Source organism: Salvelinus namaycush, chromosome 26, assembly GCF_016432855.1.
Source record: "Salvelinus namaycush isolate Seneca chromosome 26, SaNama_1.0, whole genome shotgun sequence".
Classification (NCBI taxonomy): Eukaryota; Metazoa; Chordata; class Actinopteri; order Salmoniformes; family Salmonidae; genus Salvelinus; species Salvelinus namaycush.
In genome coordinates, this window is record NC_052332.1 from 3,172,396 (window position 1) to 3,192,976 (window position 20,581).

The 20,581-nt window shown below is 41.9% G+C and overlaps 1 protein-coding gene across 1 annotated transcript in view; it reads left to right on the forward strand.

Annotated features, from left to right (window-relative positions):
* Positions 1 to 19,516, forward strand: part of LOC120021519 (cAMP-specific 3',5'-cyclic phosphodiesterase 4D-like) — a 75,250-nt gene extending 55,734 nt beyond the window's left edge. The window contains exons 6-14 of the mRNA XM_038965309.1: positions 5,318 to 5,411; positions 6,212 to 6,393; positions 10,411 to 10,509; positions 10,679 to 10,843; positions 11,252 to 11,351; positions 12,707 to 12,861; positions 13,525 to 13,647; positions 18,512 to 18,694; positions 18,830 to 19,516. Of these exons, the coding sequence (XP_038821237.1) occupies positions 5,318 to 5,411; positions 6,212 to 6,393; positions 10,411 to 10,509; positions 10,679 to 10,843; positions 11,252 to 11,351; positions 12,707 to 12,861; positions 13,525 to 13,647; positions 18,512 to 18,694; positions 18,830 to 19,399 (1,671 nt within the window). The 3' untranslated portion in view covers positions 19,400 to 19,516. The remainder of the gene's footprint in view (positions 1 to 5,317; positions 5,412 to 6,211; positions 6,394 to 10,410; positions 10,510 to 10,678; positions 10,844 to 11,251; positions 11,352 to 12,706; positions 12,862 to 13,524; positions 13,648 to 18,511; positions 18,695 to 18,829) is intronic.
* The last annotated feature ends 1,065 nt before the right edge of the window (positions 19,517 to 20,581 follow it).

The window sequence follows — 20,581 nt, forward strand, 5'->3', positions numbered from 1 at the left end:
AATCTACTTTGCTGCTAGCTGTTTGTAATGTTTTGTCTGCTGAGAGCTGTCCTCACATAATCGCATGGTTTGCTTTCACCGTAAAGCCTTTTTGAAATCTGACACGCCGGCTGGATTAACAACAAGTTAAGCTGTGTTTTGGTGTATTGCACTTGTGATTTCATAAAAATTACATATTTTTTGTAATTTAATTTGAATTTGGCGCTCTGCAATTCACCGGATGTAGACGAAAATGATCCCGCTAAAGGGATCTGAGCGGCAAGAGGTTTAACCTTAACACTGATGCCCTTTGCAACCACGTACCTATGTGAGAGTGGATTCTCGGCCCTCACTAGCATGAAAATTAAATACAGGCACAGACTGTGTGTGGAAAATAATTTAAAACTGAGACTCTCTCCAATACAACCCAACATTGAAGAGTTATGTGCATCCTTTCAAGCACACCCGTCTCATTAACCTATGGTTAGTTATTCACAATTTCCGATGAACAAATAAAGTTTTATATGTAAGATGGCTAAATAAAGAGCAACATTTTTGATTATTATGTTATTTGTGCCCTGGTCCTATAAGAGCTCTTTCACTTCCCACGAGCCAGGTTGTGACAAAAACTCACACTCATTCTTATGTTCAATAAATGTATTGTATAGTGTGTGTGGCAGGCTTACAATGATGGCAAAAAAACAACATTTGAGAGTGCGCTGACTCTGGTGCTAGAGTGGGTACACAGCTGGAGGTTGAATGTTTGAAGGGGTACGGGACTACAAAAAGTTTAGGAACCACTGATTTAGAGGATTGGAGGATTATAAATTAATATTTAAGGGGCATTTTTCATAAGGACAAATCTGGTCTGTGAGAATATCTAAGGGGCTTTTATATCATTCTAAATTAATTGTTAATAATATTAGTAATTATCGCTTTCTGTAAAAAAAGAACGATATTGTGGAGATTTCGTTTTCAAATACTAAAGTGAGCGAGGAAAATGGCCATTCTTGAACATGCGGTGAGAAATTGTTTCTAATTTGTAAATAAAGCCAGTTTGTTATTTAGAATCATTTATTTCTGTTTTTAGAGGGAGAGAAACCAAAAGCCCACAGTCGCCTCATGGGTCTCCCAGTTGCTGTTTGCACAGCGATGCAGTGTCTTAGACCGCTGACCCACTCAGACACTGTACAACATAACCGGGAGTAGGCTACAGTACTACAGTAAGAGCAAAATAATCCTAACATTTCCACACCCTAATTGTAGTCTAAATTTCTCTTAGAATAAAAACAGTTTTAGTAAGTAAAACTGAAGTTGTGCACAATTATCAGTTTCTATATATGTTTATGTCGCCCATTCATTGTCAGTTAGAGACACAGTAGGACCCAAAAGCATAATCGGTGCTCTACCTCCCCCTTGCGCTGGTCTGGAGCAATGAAGTGGTGCCGCAGGGTACCGCACTAAACCACAAATTACCTCTAAGTCCCGCAGCATAAACGCAAAACGTTTAGTTGCGCAACCACCGTAGTTTATTCTGCAAGGTTGACCAACTGGGCTGCACTCTAGCCCATAGTTCCGACCTAATGCTTTGCTTTTACAGCCGTCTTATGTGAGTGCTGTGTTTGTGCATGTATGATGATGTGTACACATAATACACCGAACACAGGCTAATTCAGCATACAATAGTTGTGTGTCACAATCATACCTGTCCAGATATTTCCTAGCCATTGCCTCTGGCATAAGGCCATCGCTTTAGGAAGTGACCAAACTGTCGACTAGATGCACAGGCGTTGCATTGAATCAACCAACGGTTGTGTGCTACGTCATCAACTGTGCAGTCGGGTACCAGATTGCCATATCATACTGTATGATGTGATCAGCTGATATGTTAAATACCTATCTAGGCGTTGTAAGATCTGGCTTTTGCTGCAATGTAGTCGGGCATGAACTCAACTCAACAATTGCCTTTGTAACGACACTCATTATGACCACGCATAATATCTACGACCATCCCCTTTTAATAAGACACGCAACTACAGTATCCTTGTGCCTCAGGCCTAGATAGGCCCTCCCCTTTACGTACAGTAGAGAGCCACTACGGATCTCCTTGGATTTGTTTTTCAAATGAGCTCGTCCATGACTTGTCTGTCCCTGTGTGTCCATTCATGAAAGGCTGGGCGAGGACGAGAGCATGGGACTAGTGGGTGTTAGCTATCTCCATATAAATAGCGCTGCATTGTTTCCCTCCATTAATAACCCTTCATAAGCCACGTTCTCACAACCAGGAAGTGTTCATCAAAGACGTATCTGCTTTTGCATGATTCTCTTTTGAATTGCAAAGAGAGCTGTGTTCACATCCACTATGGTAATAGTAGAGGTTACTGACGTTAAATAAGTGTAACAATGCTTTATGTTGCATCAATTATACTGCACAGTGCATTGCACACTTGTGTAAAATGTGTTTCTCTTCTCAGCATCAATCACAAGGGTTGATTCTAAGAGTTTTGGAGGATGTGCGTCACTGATCTTCAACAGCTTGCTTTTTTTCAGTGAGCTGCAGATTTTTTAAGCTCTTGCCCTTCTCCGAAGGGACTTTATTTTCTCACTTTCGACCCATTGTGAAATATAGTAGTAGTAGCAGCATTAGTCTACCCTGAGTGTACATTTCATTAGGAACACCTACTCTTTCCATGACACAGACTGACCAGGTGAATCCATGTGAAAGCTATGACCCCTAATTGATGTAACCTGTTAAATACACTTCAATCAGTGTAGATGAAGGGGAGGAGACCAGAGTCAAAGAATGCTTTTTAAGCCTTGAGACAATAGAGACATGAATTGTGTATGTATGTGTGCCATTTAGATGGTGAAAAATATTTAATTGCCTCTGAACGGGGTATGGTAGTCAATGCCCGGTGCACCAATTTGTGTGTGACAAGAACTGCAACGCTGCTGGATTTTTCACACTCAAAAGTTTCCTGTGTGTATCAAGAATGATCCACCACCCAAAGAACATCCAGCCAACTTGATACAACTGTGGAAAGCATTGGAGTCAACATGGACCAGCATCTCTGTGGAACAATTTCAACACCTTGTAGAGTCCATGAGGACAAAAGGGGGTGCAACTCAGTATTAGGAAGGTGTTCCTAATGTTTTGTACACTGTGTTTATTTGGCTTACTCTATGGGTGTTTCTCAATATGCATACTAATGTACTCTGAGCACGCAAATTGAAGCACACACCAGTCGGAGTATGAGTCCAAATCAAAGTATGCGAAACCGGAACACGGAGGCACTCCTCAGATGCGTACTCCGCTTCTACACATTTCAAAGCATGCATCATGCCAGCTTCAACGGAAAGTATACACTGAAATATGACTCAAAAAAAAAAAATGGCGGCCATTATTTGGGCTGAAGCGAGAGAAAGTCCTTCTTCAGAATGAAATGTTGCCCGTTCACATCCCATGTTTCCTGACTACAATATTGTATCTTGAAATCTGAATAAATACACACTGTGTTCATTTTTTTCATGTTTAGCTGCCTACAACACCCACTGTAGTATGCGTAGATCGCAACCCCATATTAAGTCAATAGGGCCAAGAAGAATTTGTAGCTAGCTAGGCACTGTACCTTGCATAACGGTTTTGCCTGTTAAACTAGCTGGCTGATAAGTTTGCTTATGTATCTTGTGTCGTCTGTATTGCCATTAGCCTGGCTGATTGGCAGCAGAATAAGTGAATAGGCAGTAATGTTACAGGGCATAGTCGGGCTGAGGTTACTGTGAGGCACGCATATCTCTCGACTCCTGCCCTCTCACTTCAAAAAATAACATCCAGGGATACGTTGTTGAAGGATGTTTATTTGTAATGTAGCTAGTATCAGGTTATATTGGCATGCTTTCCCAGGGTTGACAGAGTACTTGCAGACTGTGTAGTCACTCATGTAGCCATGGATTGTGGTGTGTGATAGCTAGCTTAGCTGACCAGCTAACTTGGGCTAAATAACCATGGAGGGATAACCTATAGCTACTACTTTTTGTAGTAGGGGGAGTGTGGCGCACAGTAAGTAGTATACATATTGAGAAACACCCTATGTCTTGTGAGTGTTCACCAAAAATATTGCTTTAGATTACACACTTGCAAGTATGCACATCCCGCACACACACAAGGTCCGAGTAAATCCACAACCATTTAGACACTAAGATCAGGCCAATAGTTAGAGGGATGCACTGCGAGGGATTTCAGTTAGTATTCATGTCTTCCACGGTGGAATTAGAACACCAAATGAAGGCCGTTCACTTGCCTAATAGGCACATCTTGAATGCTCTTGGTTCAATTTGGGCTTGACGGTCACTGATTGGTGCAGTCTTCCTCAGACGTAGCTAGCATCTTCTCCACAACCATGTCAGGTCCGCTCCAAAGAGCTAGTCGAAGACGCAGCTGACTAGTGTCCTCGTTATGTAGCTACCTGTCTTACGGACCCTTCAGATGCTCTAGGTCCCATTCTATCCGGTTATTCAGCATTGGATTTTTTGGGGGGGAGGATAATACTTTATCATTGATGTTATAGCCATAACTAGATTAGTGATGTTTTGTGTGTATTCGCCTACCTTACGCCTTCTGTATTCAATCTTGTTTCTATCCTCTAGGTTTATTTGCCTCAAAATAATGTGGAGATTATGCCATCAAGGCCATGGTGACACTACTTTATGGATTATGTCATGATTCATTGTATGACAGATGTTTTGAGGGACACCTTTGTGTACATGTTTTGGGTCTATCTGTTTTCGATTTTACTGCATCGATGTACCACCATGACACAAAACTTATTACGTTCTGTGTCATGGGGGTACATAAAGCTACGGTATGTTGACCTTGATGCTGATTTAGAATTCAAGCAATTTCAGGGCTAAGTTCATTAGGCACCAAATGGAAAAATACCGACTAAAACAGGGACAGGCTACCTATTCCAATAAGAAACACTCATTTTCGTTTTCCGGAGCAAAATATTTTCAACAGATCCCAGATAGCTAAGCTTATGTTAAAGCTTGTAGGTTTGGGTTGCTGCCTTTGGATAATGTCTATTCATTCACAGTGTCATTCCAAAAACTTGAGAGAAGGGTTTTTACTTCACTGGTTTGTTAAGTGTTTTCATCAGTGCAGTCATTTTCATTGAGGTAAAAAAGTGAAATAATGTGACATCGTTGTGATGCTTTATGATGTATGTACGCTAAGTATGCTATTATTTACCCTTTATATTCTACACAATGTCATATATGCACAGGAGTAATCCCCCCCTCTCTATCTCATTTTCTTTCTCTTCCCTCTCTCTGTGTCCAGTTCAAGAGGATGTTGAACAGGGAGCTGTCTCACCTGTCTCAGATGAGTCGCTCGGGGAACCAGGTCTCTGAGTTCATCTCCAGAACCTTCTTAGGTAAGACTGACTGACCTTGCTGTTCTGTTGTCAGTACTTATAACAACAAGTACAAGTCCCCAAAAGTCAAGTAAAGAGTCTCAATCACTCAGTCCACAAAAATGTCCCCTGAAACTGAAACTCCCCATAGCCAAAAAGCCTCCAAATAATTTGGGTATTGGGCAATTCCACGGTAACAGAATTACACTGAGACTCTGATTTTTCACTTTAAACTGTATGTTAAACAAAAAACATTGCTTTTAAAGTGTAACAAACCATACAATGACTACTTTCAACAATTTACACAGTAAAAAAAAAAATATTACTAGAAAAACTATGCAGATGCAAAGTTTAGTAACAGAATTATGGTAAAATATACCTCAGTTTTAATCTGTTACCCAACTTTGTATCTGCACAGTTCTTCCTGTAAATGTGTTTTAGTTTTAAAAAAAATCTGTGAAATTGTTAAGTAGTCCGTAGAGAACTATGGTTTGTTAAACTTTAAAATCAATGTTTTTTGTTTGGTATACTTTTTGGTATACCATTCTCAGTGTAATTCCGTTACGGAATTGCCCTATAACAATTCATATCGTTTGATAAAATGTAACCATGTATGTTTAGTCAACGAGGACCAATCCTAACTTGAGATCAGGGTGCGTAAATCAAGTCCCCAATTGACCTCAATGCATGATTATTGGAGAGTGCGATCTCAAGTTAGGCTTCAGCCGACGAGCATAAAATATGCAACAACAAAAAATAACTTTGTGTATTTCGTTCCTCTCGTCCTATATCTATCCCCTCCTTCCTTCACTCTTCCCCAGACAAGCAGCATGGCGCGGAGAGGCCATGCCCCCAGATGCAGAAGGTGAAGACGGACAAGAAGAATGCCAAGCCCATGTGTCAGATGAGTGGTGTGAAGAAGCTGCAGCACAGCACTAGCCTCTCCAACTCGAATGTACCCCGCTTTGGGGTCAAGACCGGGACAGACAACAAACTGGCAACGGTGAAGGAGCATTTTGACAATATATTGACATTTTAGATAAAATAGATAGGTAGATAAAACAATCAGATATAAGAGCAATCTTTTGGTTGCGCTTTTGTTTTACAAACTAAAGTCAACTATTTACAGTGGGGCAAAAAAGTATTTAGTCAGCCACCAATTGTGCAAGTTCTCCCACTTAAAAAGATGAGAGAGGCCAGTAATTTTCATCATAGGTACACTTCAACTATGACAGACAAAATGAGGAAAAAAAATCCAGAAAATCACATTGTAGGATTTATTTGCAAATTATGGTGGAAAATAAGTATTTGGTCACCTACAAACAAGCAGGATTTCTGGCTCTCACAGACCTGTAACTTCTTCTTTAAGAGGCTCCTCTGTCCTCCACTCGTTACCTGTATTAATGGCACCTGTTTGAACTTGTTATCAGTATAAAAGACACCTGTCCACAACCTCAAACAGTCACACTCCAAACTCCACTATGGCCAAGACCAAAGAGCTGTCAAAGGACACCAGAAACAAAATTGTAGACCTGCACCAGGCTGGGAAGACTGAATATGCAATAGGTAAGCAGCTTGGTTTGAAGAAATCAACTGTGGGAGCAATTATTAGGAAATGGAAGACATACAAGACCACTGATAATCTCCCTCGATCTGGGGCTCCACGCAAGATCTCACCCCGTGGGGTCAAAATGATCACAAGAACGGTGAGCAAAAATCCCAGAACCACACGGGGGGACCTAGTGAATGACCTGCAGAGAGCTGGGACCAAAGTAACAAAGCCTACCATCAGTAACACACTACGCCGCCAGGGACTCAAATCCTGCAGTGCCAGACGTGTCCCCCTGCTTAAGCCAGTACATGTCCAGGCCCGTCTGAAGTTTGCTAGAGAGCATTTGGATGATCCAGAAGAAGATTGGGAGAATGTCATATGGTCAGATGAAACCAAAATATAACTTTTTGGTAAAAACTCAACTCGTCGTGTTTGGAGGACAAAGAATGCTGAGTTGCATCCAAGGAACACCATACCTACTGTGAAGCATGGGGGTGGAAACATCATGCTTTGGGGCTGTTCTTCTGCAAAGGGACCAGGACGACTGATCCGTGTAAAGGAAAGAATGAATGGGGCCATGTATCGTGAGATTTTGAGTGAAAACCTCCTTCCATCAGCAAGGGCATTGAAGATGAAACGTGGCTGGGTCTTTCAGCATGACAATGATCCCAAACACACCGCCCGGGCAACGAAGGAGTGGCTTCGTAAGAAGCATTTCAAGGTCCTGGAGTGGCCTAGCCAGTCTCCAGATCTCAACCCCATAGAAAATCTTTGGAGGGAGTTGAAAGTCCGTGTTGCCCAGCAACAGCCCCAAAACATCACTGCTCTAGAGGAGATCTGCATGGAGGAATGGGCCAAAATACCAGCAACAGTGTGTGAAAACCTTGTGAAGACTTACAGAAAACGTTTGACCTCTGTCATTGCCAACAAAGGGTATATAACAAAGTATTGAGATAAACTTTTGTTATTGACCAAATACTTATTTTCCACCATAATTTGCAAATAAATTCATTAAAAATCCTACAATGTGATTTTCTGGATTTTTTTCCCTCATTTTGTCTGTCATAGTTGAAGTGTACCTATGATGAAAATTACAGGCCTCTCTCATCTTTTTAAGTGGGAGAACTTGCACAATTGGTGGCTGACTAAATACTTTTTTGCCCCACTGTATCTGTTATGAACTTAGGAAAGAAATACTGTTGTGCCCTTGAGGAAGGAACTTAAAGATGCAGTCTGGGATCTTAAGCACTTACAAAATCCTAACATATTGTACAAATTGGAATTTGTAACATATCATACACATTTTATAACATATTGTGTGGCTCAGTTGGTAGAGAATGGTGCTGGCAACACCAGGGTTGTGGGTTCAATTCCCACGGGGGACTAGTATGGAAATGTTTGCACTCACTACTGTAAGTTGCTCTGGATAAGAGTGTCTGCTAAATGTCAAATGATTGATGTAGTACACAATTGTGTATCACTTTAACCTCTAGCTACATAATGTCCTTTTGAGTTTTGGCCGGGCCTTTATCTGGACTTTTGTACTTTTCCCAAGGTGAAGTGCAGCCTGAACCGGGCCTCTTCATTGTTCGATCATTCTATTTTTATTCTAGTCATTTTCCCACTGTTCTGTTATAGTACTTTAGGGCACCATCGTAGCTAGCTAGAGATTACCACCAGAGCTAACCCATGTTCTAGTGCTTATTAAACTTCTAGCACTGATCACCACTTCAGATTTAGGCCAAAATCGATCAAGTTGCTGGTGATTGGATGCCTAAAAGGGTCACTTCTGTAATTTCCCATATAGTGATATGGACTAAATTGAGATCCAGGTAATAGGATGCCTTAAAGGGTCACCTATATAATGTTATGCCACAGTGGATTGCTGATTGGCATACAGGGCATGTGGTAATACGGGAGATGGGCTGGATTCAACCAAACATGCTACGTGGTGAATACCCAATCCAGAAAAGTAACGAAGTAGCTCTGAAGATACACCCTATATTATTAAGATGATACTGGCTTTGCGTTATTTGTGTCTTAATTGTCTGTTGTTAGACTGTGATACAGACATTGTCTCGAAACATCTTTACTTAGAATGTGATTTTGTACAGCGCAGTACGGATAAACCTACAATGTTGTTTTGGTTGAATTCCAGACTATACCGGGGTTATGTATTTTTGTCATGGAAAATGTGTAATTGTGTATTAATGTATATAATTTCTTATTATAATACACTAGATGGCAAATGTATGTGGACACCCTTTCAAATTAGTGGATTCGGCTATTTCAGCCAGACCCATTGCTGACAGGTGTATAAAATCGAGCACACAGCCATACAATCTCCGTAGACAAACATCGGCAGTAGACCGGCCCATACTGAAGAGCTCAGTGACTTTCAACGTGGCGCTGTCATACGATGCCACTTTTCCAACAAGTCACTTCATCAAATTCCTGCCCTGCTAGAGCTGTACCGGACAACTGTAAGTGCTGTTATTGTGAAGTGGAGACGTCTTCGAGCAACAACTGTTCAGCCGCAAAGTGGTAGGCCACACAAGCTTACAGAACGGGATCGCCGAGTGCTGAAGGGCGTAGCGTGTAAAAAATCATCTGTCCTCAGTTTCAACACTCACTACCGAGTTCCAAACTGCCTCTGGAAGCAACATCAGTACAATAACTGTTCGTAGGGAGCTTCATGAAATGGGTTTCCATGGCTGAGCAGCCGCACACAAGCCTAAGATCACCATGCGCAATGCCAAGCGTCGGCTGGAGTGGTGTAAAGCTCGCCTCCATTGGACTCTGGAACAGTGGAAATGCTTCACCATCTGAATTACGCTTCACCGCCTGGAAGTCCGATGGACGAATCTGGGGTTGGCGGATGCCAGGAGAACCTTACCTTCCCCAATGCATAGTGCCAACTGTAAAGTTTGGAGGAGGAGGAATAATGGTCTGGGGCTATTGCTCATGTTTCGGGCTAGGCCCCTTAGTTCCAGTGAAGGGAAATATTAACACTACAGCATACAATGACAGTCTAGATGATTCTGTGCTTCCAACTTTGTGGCAACAGTTTGGGGCCCTTTCCTATTTCAGCATGACAATGCCCCCGTGCACAAAGCAAGGTCCATACAGAAATGGTTTGTTGAGATCGGTGTGGAAGGACTTGAGTGGCCTGCACAGAGCCCTGAACTCAACACCATCGAACACCTTTGGGATGTATTGGAACGCTGACTGCGAGCCTAATGCTATTGTGGCTGAATGGAAGCAAGTCCCCGCAGCAATGTTCCAACATCTAGTGGAAAGCCTTCCCAGAGGCTGTTATAGCAGCAAAAGGGGGGACCAACTCCATATCAATGCCCATAATTTTGGAATGAGATGTTCGACGAGCAGGTATCCAATTTCTTTTGCCCATGTAGTGTATGTTTGGAGGAAAATGGTGTGTCTAAAACGGGCCATGATGTCTGATTTCAGGAGCTTGAGGACATCAATAAATGGGGCCTTAATCTTTTCAAAGTCACCGAGCTTTCGGGGAACCGGCCTTTAACAGTAATGATGTACACAATTTTTCAGGTATGAACGTTTATAAGAATTTACTGTGTGTGTGTGTGTGTGTGTTGGTGTGTGTGTCGGTGTCGGTGTGTGTGTTGGTGTAGTATGTGTGAATAGCAGTCAGTTAACCCATAATTCTGACATTATTCTTGATCCGTTTTGACCGTGTCTCATGTTCTCTCATTTTCAGGAAAGACATTTATTTGAAACATTCAAAATACCATTAGACACCTTTATAACTTACCTGAAGACTCTAGAAGACTATTACCATGGCGATGTAGCCTATCACAATAACATCCATGCTGCTGATGTCACCCAATCCACTCACGTGCTTCTGTCCACGCCTGTTCTAGAGGTAGGGGAATGGACCATCTCCGTTGCTTTATGGGGAGAAACTTTGTTGGTAGGATTTGATATGGTCAATATGGCCACCTCTTTTAACTTTTTGGCTTATGTTCTGTTAATAATGTGTTTTTAACACAGCAATTATATCTGTTTTTATATTTGTCTTGTTTAAAACTTGCTTTAAATGTAACCTGAGTTGTGTTCATTAGGGCAGGCAACAGAAAATGTTTTAAAACATTTTGCAATGGATAACAAAGACGATAGTTTCTTATTAGACAAGTCCAGGTATGTTCCAATCTGTTTTCTTCCCTTTTGAATGACCCTGGTTTTGATGGATTGAACAGTGAGGTTCATACAGTGAGATTGTGTTCATTGTTTTGTTGTGCTCATATAGTTGTTCCACCTCTTGTCTTTGCAGGCTGTGTTCACAGACCTGGAAATCCTTGCTGCCATCTTTGCCAGTGCTATTCATGACGTAGACCACCCGGGGGTCTCCAACCAGTTTCTCATCAGTACCAGTGAGTGGTCTTTCCCATGTTTTGCAGTTATGAGCTATTCGACCTCACATGACATGCCGTTTTTGCCTTTTATCGCAGTGCTAATGTAGATGGCTGTTTTAAGACGAGCTTTTCTCTTCAAATCAATTTTTATTTTTCACATACAAATATTTAGTAGATGTTATTGCGGGTGTAGCAAAATGCTTGTGTTTGAGTGATTCTTTTACACACATAGTGTGTAAAATATGAGTTAACTAACAATTAACTCCATATGAGTTAATTGTGGAGGACACAAAGAGACTTCTATCATTCCGAGAGAGAGAGAGAGAGAGAGAGAGAGAGAGAGAGAGAGAGAGAGAGAGAGAGAGAGAGAGAGAGAGAGAGAGAGAGAGAGAGAGAGAGAGAGAGAGAGAGAGTGTGTCGGGTGGACACTCCCTGACTGGGTTAGCAGCCCAAGAGTCATGGTACTCACGGTGGCATGGTACTCATAAATACATACAATTATCTGCCAATGGGCAAAATATGTAGCCTGGTCCCAGATCTGTTTGTGCTGTATAATCATCTCCTATGGACATTGACATGAACAACTTTAGCGTGACAATGACCGTATAGTTGTCAAGACAGCAAAAACAGATTTGGGACCAGGCTAGAAAATATTGCCTTGCAAGACAAATGAACTAAGTTCAAGCCAAATGGTATTGTAGATAGAATGAAGGGTACATTGATTCATATTGAAACCGGATTCATTGTCTTAGTATAAGATTATACAATGTTGGGATTGGACTGTCTGTTCTCTAGGCTGATTGACTGGGAGCTGATTTTGATCCTCACCAGTTACGCAATCCTGATATGACATAACATGTGTTAGCCTAGCCACCATGGCAACAAATTATTTGGACCCATCCTTTGGAATCCGTATGTGCGTGCGTGCGTCCATGTGTGCTTGCGTGAACGCGCGCGTGTGCGTGTACGTGCCTGTGTGTGTGATTGTGTGTGTGACTGCGCGCCTGCGTATGTGCAATAGATAGAGATATATATTTGACTTGTCTCTGTCAAATGAGGTAGGGATTACTCAGAGTAGTAGGCATTGTGTGTTGTGTCTGCGCTTGTGCGTGCACGTGTAGTTAAAGTGTCCCAATATGTTTCTTTGGCTACTTGATTCACTTTATTCAATATGCAACGTGCATGTGTGTGGCAAAGAGAGACAGTGACATACCAAATCAAATCTACAGACACACACACTCGCAAAAAAATGACGTGCTTCTCTGGAAATACCTAATGAATATTACCCTGAAGTATGTTACTCTAATATTCAAAATGATGTCGGAAAAGCTGCTTTCTAACCATGTGCTTTTATCTGTGTGTTTTCCCTCCAGACTCAGAGCTGGCCCTCATGTACAATGACTCGTCAGTCCTGGAGAACCACCACCTGGCCGTAGGCTTCAAGCTGCTGCAGGAAGACAACTGTGACATCTTTCAGAACCTGACCAAGAAACAACGTCAGTCGCTCAGGAAAATGGTCATAGACATAGTGAGTGGGTGGTTGGGTGGAGGAACCTAGCTAGTAAAGGGATGAATTAATTAATGAGTGAGTGATACAGATATGAACATTGCAAAATATTTGTCAAATGAAAGTGAGTGACTGCTTGAGTGAGTGAGTTCCAGTTTAGCACCCAATTGAACTAATCCAACATGTGTCACGATTGACCATGGGAGAGAGAGAGGACCAAGGCGCAGCATGTAAAAAAGACATCTTCTCTTTATTAAGGAGAAAACAAACGAAGCCAAAACAACAAATAGACGACCGTGAAGCTAGAACCGAACGAAATGCAAACATGCAACCTAGACACAGACACAGACCTAGACAATGACCCGACAAAAACATGATGCCTATGGCCGCCTAAAATATGGCTCCCAATCAGAGACAAATGAAATACATCTGTCTCTAATTGGGAACCACTCAGGCAACCATAGACATACCTAGAACATTCACTCAACCATAGACATACCTAGAAACATTCACTCAACACAAACCCATAAACTAAACCCAACACCCCCCTTTTCCATCTAACCACCAAAAACGAGACAAAACACAAACATTCCCCATGTCACACCCTGACCTAACTAAAATAATAAAGAAAACAAAGAATACTAAGGCCAGGGCGTGACAACATGTTGTTGTTTGTCCCCGTAGGTACTAGCTACTGACATGTCCAAGCACATGAATCTTCTGGCGGACCTGAAGACCATGGTGGAGACCAAGAAACTCACCAGCTCTGGAGTTCTACTACTAGATAACTACAATGACAGGATACAGGTTGGCTGCTACTTCACATATCGTCACCCTGCAGGCAAAACTGGTCGAAATTACGTATTTTGTAATGTCGTGGTTAGGTTGTATATTGACTGTAAAATACTAGGGCTGTCAAACGATTAAAATCATTAATCCCGGTTAATCGCCTAAAATTCTGTAGTTAATCGTAAAAAAAAGTATTTGCTTAAATTTGCTCAATGAATATTTTTCCATTTAAAAAAATGCATTATAGGTATTTAGGGACATTCTGTATCAGAATGTTTTTATTGGCATATTCACCATGAACAAAATAAGCATTACAAAAGTCCTGGAACTTACTAATGCTCCCAGTATGCCTACTCCCTCATACATTTTCTTGAAGTTCACACACACACACACACTAAGCATCAGCCATTCCAAATGATTGTTCTCCCAATTACTGATTGGAGGGTTGGCTATAAGGAAAAAATAACTGTCTCTATGGATACAAACAACAAAGAGCATAAACCTGTCCAACAATGTCATGAATTCCACAGAACATAAACCTATGACCATACACTTAAGTCGTCCTCCTATTTCTTTTTATTGAGCCAGTTGCAAAGACAAACACGCCTGTTGACATTTTTAGATGATAAAGCTGCTCTCTTCTTCTGTACCATATGTCCAGAGAGTGAAAACAACCTCTCACAAGGTACTGATGTGGCAGGCGTTGCCAGGTGCCTTCATGCAATGCAGGCCGGTCTTGTGTGGGCCCCTGCATAATGTGACCACCAGTGTAGTGGACAGTCCTCCACTCAGAAGAACTCAACAAGAGGGCAGCTTTCTTCTTTGGTGGCTCTGACTCTGTTGCTTTAACAGGTTGCTGTGCATGCCTCTCTTCCTAGGAAGGGTTATCATCTGCGCTCTCCATTACCTGAATGAGATGGCTCAAAGCAGGCAACACCACTATGCAGGAAATTACAAATTTGAGGAGACAGAAAGTGTCATTGAATACCGCCTTCCACACTCTTTCCTGCTTCTAGCTGATATAGGGTGTAATCATTAGTCCAACAGTTGCAAACAAGTGTTTCTATTGGACAAATTCAGGTATGTTTATCCCCGTTTTGTTCCGTTTGCTTCCGTTTTTCAGATTTAAAAAATAATAATAATTTAAACCGAATTTGTTTCAACACCCCTGATCACACGTAAACACAGTTCACTTTCATAGTAGCCACGTTGTATTCCTTCAATGCGCTCTCCTCCTTTCACCTTGTCCCTTCGCTTGTGGACTTCAATGCACAACACTTCAGCTCTGTGACCAGGTGAAAAAACCTTTCCAAGCCAAACCGCTACACACAGCCTACATCATTGTCCCCATATTAGCTAAAGTAACATCATAGTCAGCATAGCTAATAGAACTAACGCGTTTGTAAACCAGCTACAATCATGCAATAATGTTAGTGTACAGTCAGTAAGCAGTTTCGCCATCGGACCCGATGGCAACAAATTTATAATACCAAAAGCTTACCTTGACTTGGAAGAGTTCCAGTGTTGTGTTGGATAGTCATAGCCAGCTAGCTAACATAGCATCCCTCTGTTTGAGCAGCGTGATTCAGTAGGCTAAACTAGCTAGCTGCATTTGATTGCTAAATAAGTGAAACTGAAAGTGAAATGACAAACATTTTCTCTCTTGCTTCTCCTTCATTTTGGAAGAAATTAATTTATTCAAAATTGTTCAACTATTGTTTTTCTCTCTCTTTGAGTCAACTACTCATCACATTGCAGTGCTAGCTAGCTGTGGCTTATGCTTTCAGTACTAGATTCATTATTTGATCCTTTGATTGGGTGAACATGTCAAGTGCTCTTACTGTGTAAGTCTATGGGAAGGGATGAGAACGATGAGCCTCCTAGGTTTTGTATTGAATAACTTTTTTAATGTTTTACAATTTACATTTTTATGAAATTCACTGGGGAGGATGGTCCTCCCCTTCCTAGTCTGAAGAGCCTCCACTGACACACACAATCATATTTTAACATTAATAGTGTGAGAAAGAAGATAACCTGCAGGGCTCCAGTAGTGCCTCCAGGTTCTGCAGTTTCTCCAGTTCAGCTGTGGTTGGCATGGTGATGTTTGTTTTCTTTTGGGCCAGAGCATCTCTCAGTGGTTGTTGGTTTCTGTGGACATGCTTTACCATTTTCAGAGTGGAATTCCATCTTGTTGTGACATCATGTGCGAATGACCCATTTGCAACTTGCTGTTGTCCTAGCTCTGCATCGATTGGTGGGCTGTGTTGGAAATGCACAAATTGTTTTCTGCATTTGGCTAAGGCATTGTCGAACCCAATGCACGGACATTGTGATGGACCTTTGGAGACTGTGCACGGTGCAGGACAGGTATTCAATAGGCAGATGTCTCGCAGCTGCAATTATGTTCCGTGCACTGTCTGTGAAAAGTGTGGTAACTTTGTTTTTCAATGTTCGACTGCTTTGCTACATCCATGAAATGGTCGGCACACTTTTCAGCATAGTACCTCTCTTCTGTCTTCAATAAGGCCAGAGCGTGTGAATTCATCAGTGTGGTGCGCAGTAACCCCAAGCTAGTTGTGCTTACTCATCAAAGTCCAGTGCTCTCCCGTGAGAGCAACAGCTGTTGCATGTTTCAACTCCTCCGCTTTCGTAGTCCTCTCGCTTTCATACAGCTCGTGTGTTCTTGTAACGACGGTGGCTCTCGACGGTAACTCATACGTTGAGTCGTTTGATGCGATTTGAATGATGTCCCTCAAGCCTTTGTACTCCACAATGTGGACTGGCCTGCAAACTGTAGCTATCCACTTGGCTATAGCTTGTGCTAGCTTGCTGCTCGTCGACTTGTCCATAGGCCTCCGGCGCACACACACTTCTAGCTAAGCCTGCCATAGACGTCCTCCATTGCTACTAGTAACATTACTTGTATTGCTTACACACAACGGTGTGTATCGCTTCTAAATGATAATGAAGACTTGATGTACTTCGGTGATAAACAAATTCAGCCTTGTAGTAGATGCAAATTACTTTGGTTTTATCCAGAGAGCCATCTGGGAGGGATCTGAAATTGAATTTGCCATTTAAAAGCCCCTTACTAGCATTGTCCATCATTCAGTCATACAAGTAGATAGGCAGTGGTTGTCAAACGAGTGCATAAGCTGCCGGGACTTGAATTTGAACTAAGGATGGTTCAGGGGGTCAAACTAAGAACATATGTTAATTTTGTGACTACATCTTTAACTGACCCTCTCACTCTCTCCCTTCCTCTTGGGGTCTGCAGAATGTTTTATGTGCAGTTGATAATGCGAGAGGTTTGCAGTTGATCTTTTAACCATTACCTCTTTTGCTGTTTTATATATATGAGGACTGAAATGTGATGGTTATTAAAACCTGTTTGGGATAGGGGGCAGCATTTTCACGTTTGGATGAAAAGCGTGCCCAGAGTAAACTGTTTTCTACTCAGTCCCAGTTGCTAATATATGCATATTATTAGTAGATTTGGATAGAAAACACTCTGAAGTTTCTAAAACTGTTTGAATGATGTCTGTGAGTATAACAGAACTCATATGGCAGGCGAAACCCTGAGAAAAATCCAACCAGGAAGTGGGAAATCTGAGGGTTGTAGTTTTTTAACCCTTGGCCTATCGAATACACAGTGGGATATGGGTCATGTTGCTCTTCCTAAGGCTTCCACTAGATGTCAACAGTCTTTAGAACCTTGTCTGATGCTTCTACTGTGAAGTGGGGCCGAATGAGAGGGGATTGAGTAAGGTCTACCATGAGCTGAACATGCGCTGACCATGCGCGTTCATGTGAGAGCGAGCTCTGTTCCATCTCACTTCTGAAGACAAAGGAATTCTCCGGTTGGAACATTATTGAAGATTTATGTTAAAAACATCCTAAAGATTGATTCAATACTTAGTTTGTCATGTTTCTACGGACTGTAATATAACTTTTTTAACTTTTTGTCCGTACTTTCCGCTGGACTTTTTGGAAAGTGTACTGAACTCGAGAACAACAAGGAGGAATTTGGACATAAATGATGGACATTATCGAACAAAACAAACATTTATTGTGGAACTGGGATTCCTGGGAGTGCATTCTGATGAAGATCATCAAAGGTAAGTGAATATTTATAATGCTATTTCTGGCTAATGTTGACTCCAACATGGCAGATATTTCTTTGGCTGATTTGGTCTCTGAGCTCCGTACTCAGATTATTGCATGGTGTGCTTATTCCGTAAAGTTTTTTTTAAATCTGACACAGCGGTTGCATTAAGGAGAAGTCTATCTTTAATTCTGTGAATAACACTTTTTTTGATCTTTTATCAATGTTTATTATGAATATTTCTGGAAATTGATGTGGCTCTCTGCAAAATCATCGGATGTTTTGGAAGCAAAACATTACTGAACGTAACGCGCCAATGTAAACTGAGATTTTTGGATATAAATATGCACTTTATTGAACAAAACATACATGTATTGTGTAACATGATGTCCTATGAGTGTCATCTGATGAAGATCATCAAAGGTTAGTGATTCATTTTATCTTTATTTCTGCTTTTTGTGACTCCTCTCTTTGGCTGGAAAAATGGCTGTGTGTGTTTTTGTGACTTGCCTCTGACCCAACATAATCATATGTTGTGCTTTCGCTTTAAAGCTTTTTTGAAAGCGGACACGATGGGTAGAGTAACAAGAAGTTTATCTTTCATTTGGTGTATTGCACTTGTTAATGTGTGAAAGTTACATATTTCAAAAAAATATTTTTGAATTTGGCGCGCTGCCTTTTCAGCGGAATGTTGTCGAGGGTTGCCGCTAGCGGAACCCCTGGCCCTAAGAAGTGTGTTTGTATAAAGGGGATTTTCTATTCTAATTCTCTCTCCAGGTACTCCAGAATATAGTGCACTGTGCAGACCTCAGTAATCCGACCAAGCCCCTGCAGCTGTACCGCCAGTGGACCGACCGCATTATGGAAGAGTTCTTCAGCCAGGGGGACAGGGAGAGGGAGAGAGGCATGGAGATCAGCCCCATGTGTGACAAACACAACGCCTCTGTACAGAAGAGCCAGGTAAATACAGTATACACATATAGTATATAAACATGTGCACAAGAGCGCCCTCACACAGACACACAAAGAAAGTTAATATCTGACCTGACAATTTATTTCAGTACAAACTCAAGCTGATACACATTTTCTCTCCAGGTGGGGTTCATCGACTACATCGTCCACCCACTGTGGGAGACGTGGGCTGACCTGGTGCACCCTGACGCCCAGGACATCCTGGAGACTCTGGAGGACAACAGGGAGTGGTACCAGAGCACCATCCCCCAGAGCCCCTTGCCCACCCCAAACAAATCTGACCACAGCAGCGGCCACCTCCCTGGGGCCAAATTCCAGTTCGAGCTCACACTGGAAGAGGACAGAGAGACGGACACAGAGAAAGACAGCGGCAGTCAACCAGAGGAGGGGGAAGAGGAGGAGAATAGTTGTGACTCGAAAAAGCTCTGCATGCAGGACTCGGAATCCACAGAGATCCTGTTGGACGAAGAGGAGGAAGAGGGTGAAGGCCGTGTATCGAGTATGGTGGAGTTGGTGGAGGGAAAGGGAAAGAGAAGGGCGAGGAGGAGCAGAGAGCGGCTGATGCATAGCAGCAGGCGAAACGGTGCGGGTTGCCAAACTGCGAAAGAGAGACTGTCACGTTACGACAACATCTCAAGGGATGAGGTGAATACTAGTAATTGCCATGATGTCAGTAACACTGAGTCGTCATGAGTTCCAAAGCGCACGTTGCCCTGCTCAAGCCCAGGCCTCTCCTCACTACACTCCGACTAGAGGCGATATGGGGGCACAGACCCCCTCTCCTCCCCTCAAGACTCCCTTGCTTGGAGCTCCACACTTTTGCACTCAAGAAAATTTGTCAACTTTATTGCCTCCATTTTTGTTTATGTTCTTGTTTGTTCGGCCTGTCGGGAGTGAGGTGTATGTCTGTCGATGCCTGGTGGGTTTGAGTTCAAAGGCCAAACTCCATCTCCCACCTCTCCTCTAGATCCTCCCACTTCTAGTCAGTGCAGGAAGTGTTCTTTGATTCCCGGACTGAGCACATGGGCAACAAATAGGATGCTTGGAACAGTCCCAACTATAGCATCATTGGAGGACAGACAAAGACGGGGAAAGATGGACTGCAAGGTGACCCCAGTCCACTTATACGATCTGAAAAATCTATGATGGATATTATAAGTAGAGACAAAGACATATGTTGTGAGATGATTTCAAAGATACCTTTTTTTTCTGAAGTTCGTCTTCCTTGAAAACGTACTGGTAGAAAATGCAGCCAAAACGCTGATTTTTGACCTCCTCAGTTTTGTGCGTAAAACTGGGATCTTTTTGTAGATTGTACTTTTGCTAACAGAGAGACAGAAAGAGAAAAAGCAGAGGAAGATGTTCAATTGAGAATCCTCGTCATTTATTGCAACCATTTTGAGAAGAGGTATGTCGCATCATAATGGGTGTGGTCTTTCCTGCAATGTGTGTTTGTACTGAGTAGATATGACTAAGGTCTTTACACTCACTCTGCTTTTTTGTTAGCTTTTATAACTTCTCACCCAGGTATTTCAGATAGTGATATCTTATATGAACGTGTGGTATTCTGCTTGAGAGCTTTGGGGTTATTCGTGTAACTTTACTGCATGTTTAAATGTACCACCTGTTTTTATTTTTCAAAACAGAAAGAAGCTGGTAACTACTGAGCTTAAGAATATTATAATAATAATAATTATGAATAATATGCGTATGCCATTTTTCCATTTGAATATGATATGTCTTGTCAACATCCTGAGTATGAGAAGAGCATGTGGCGATCAGTTCTATCCAATCAAACTTACTATACAAATAGACTATCCAATCTATCTATACATTGTTAAATATGTTTTGAAATAGGTAGTACATGTTTCTCAG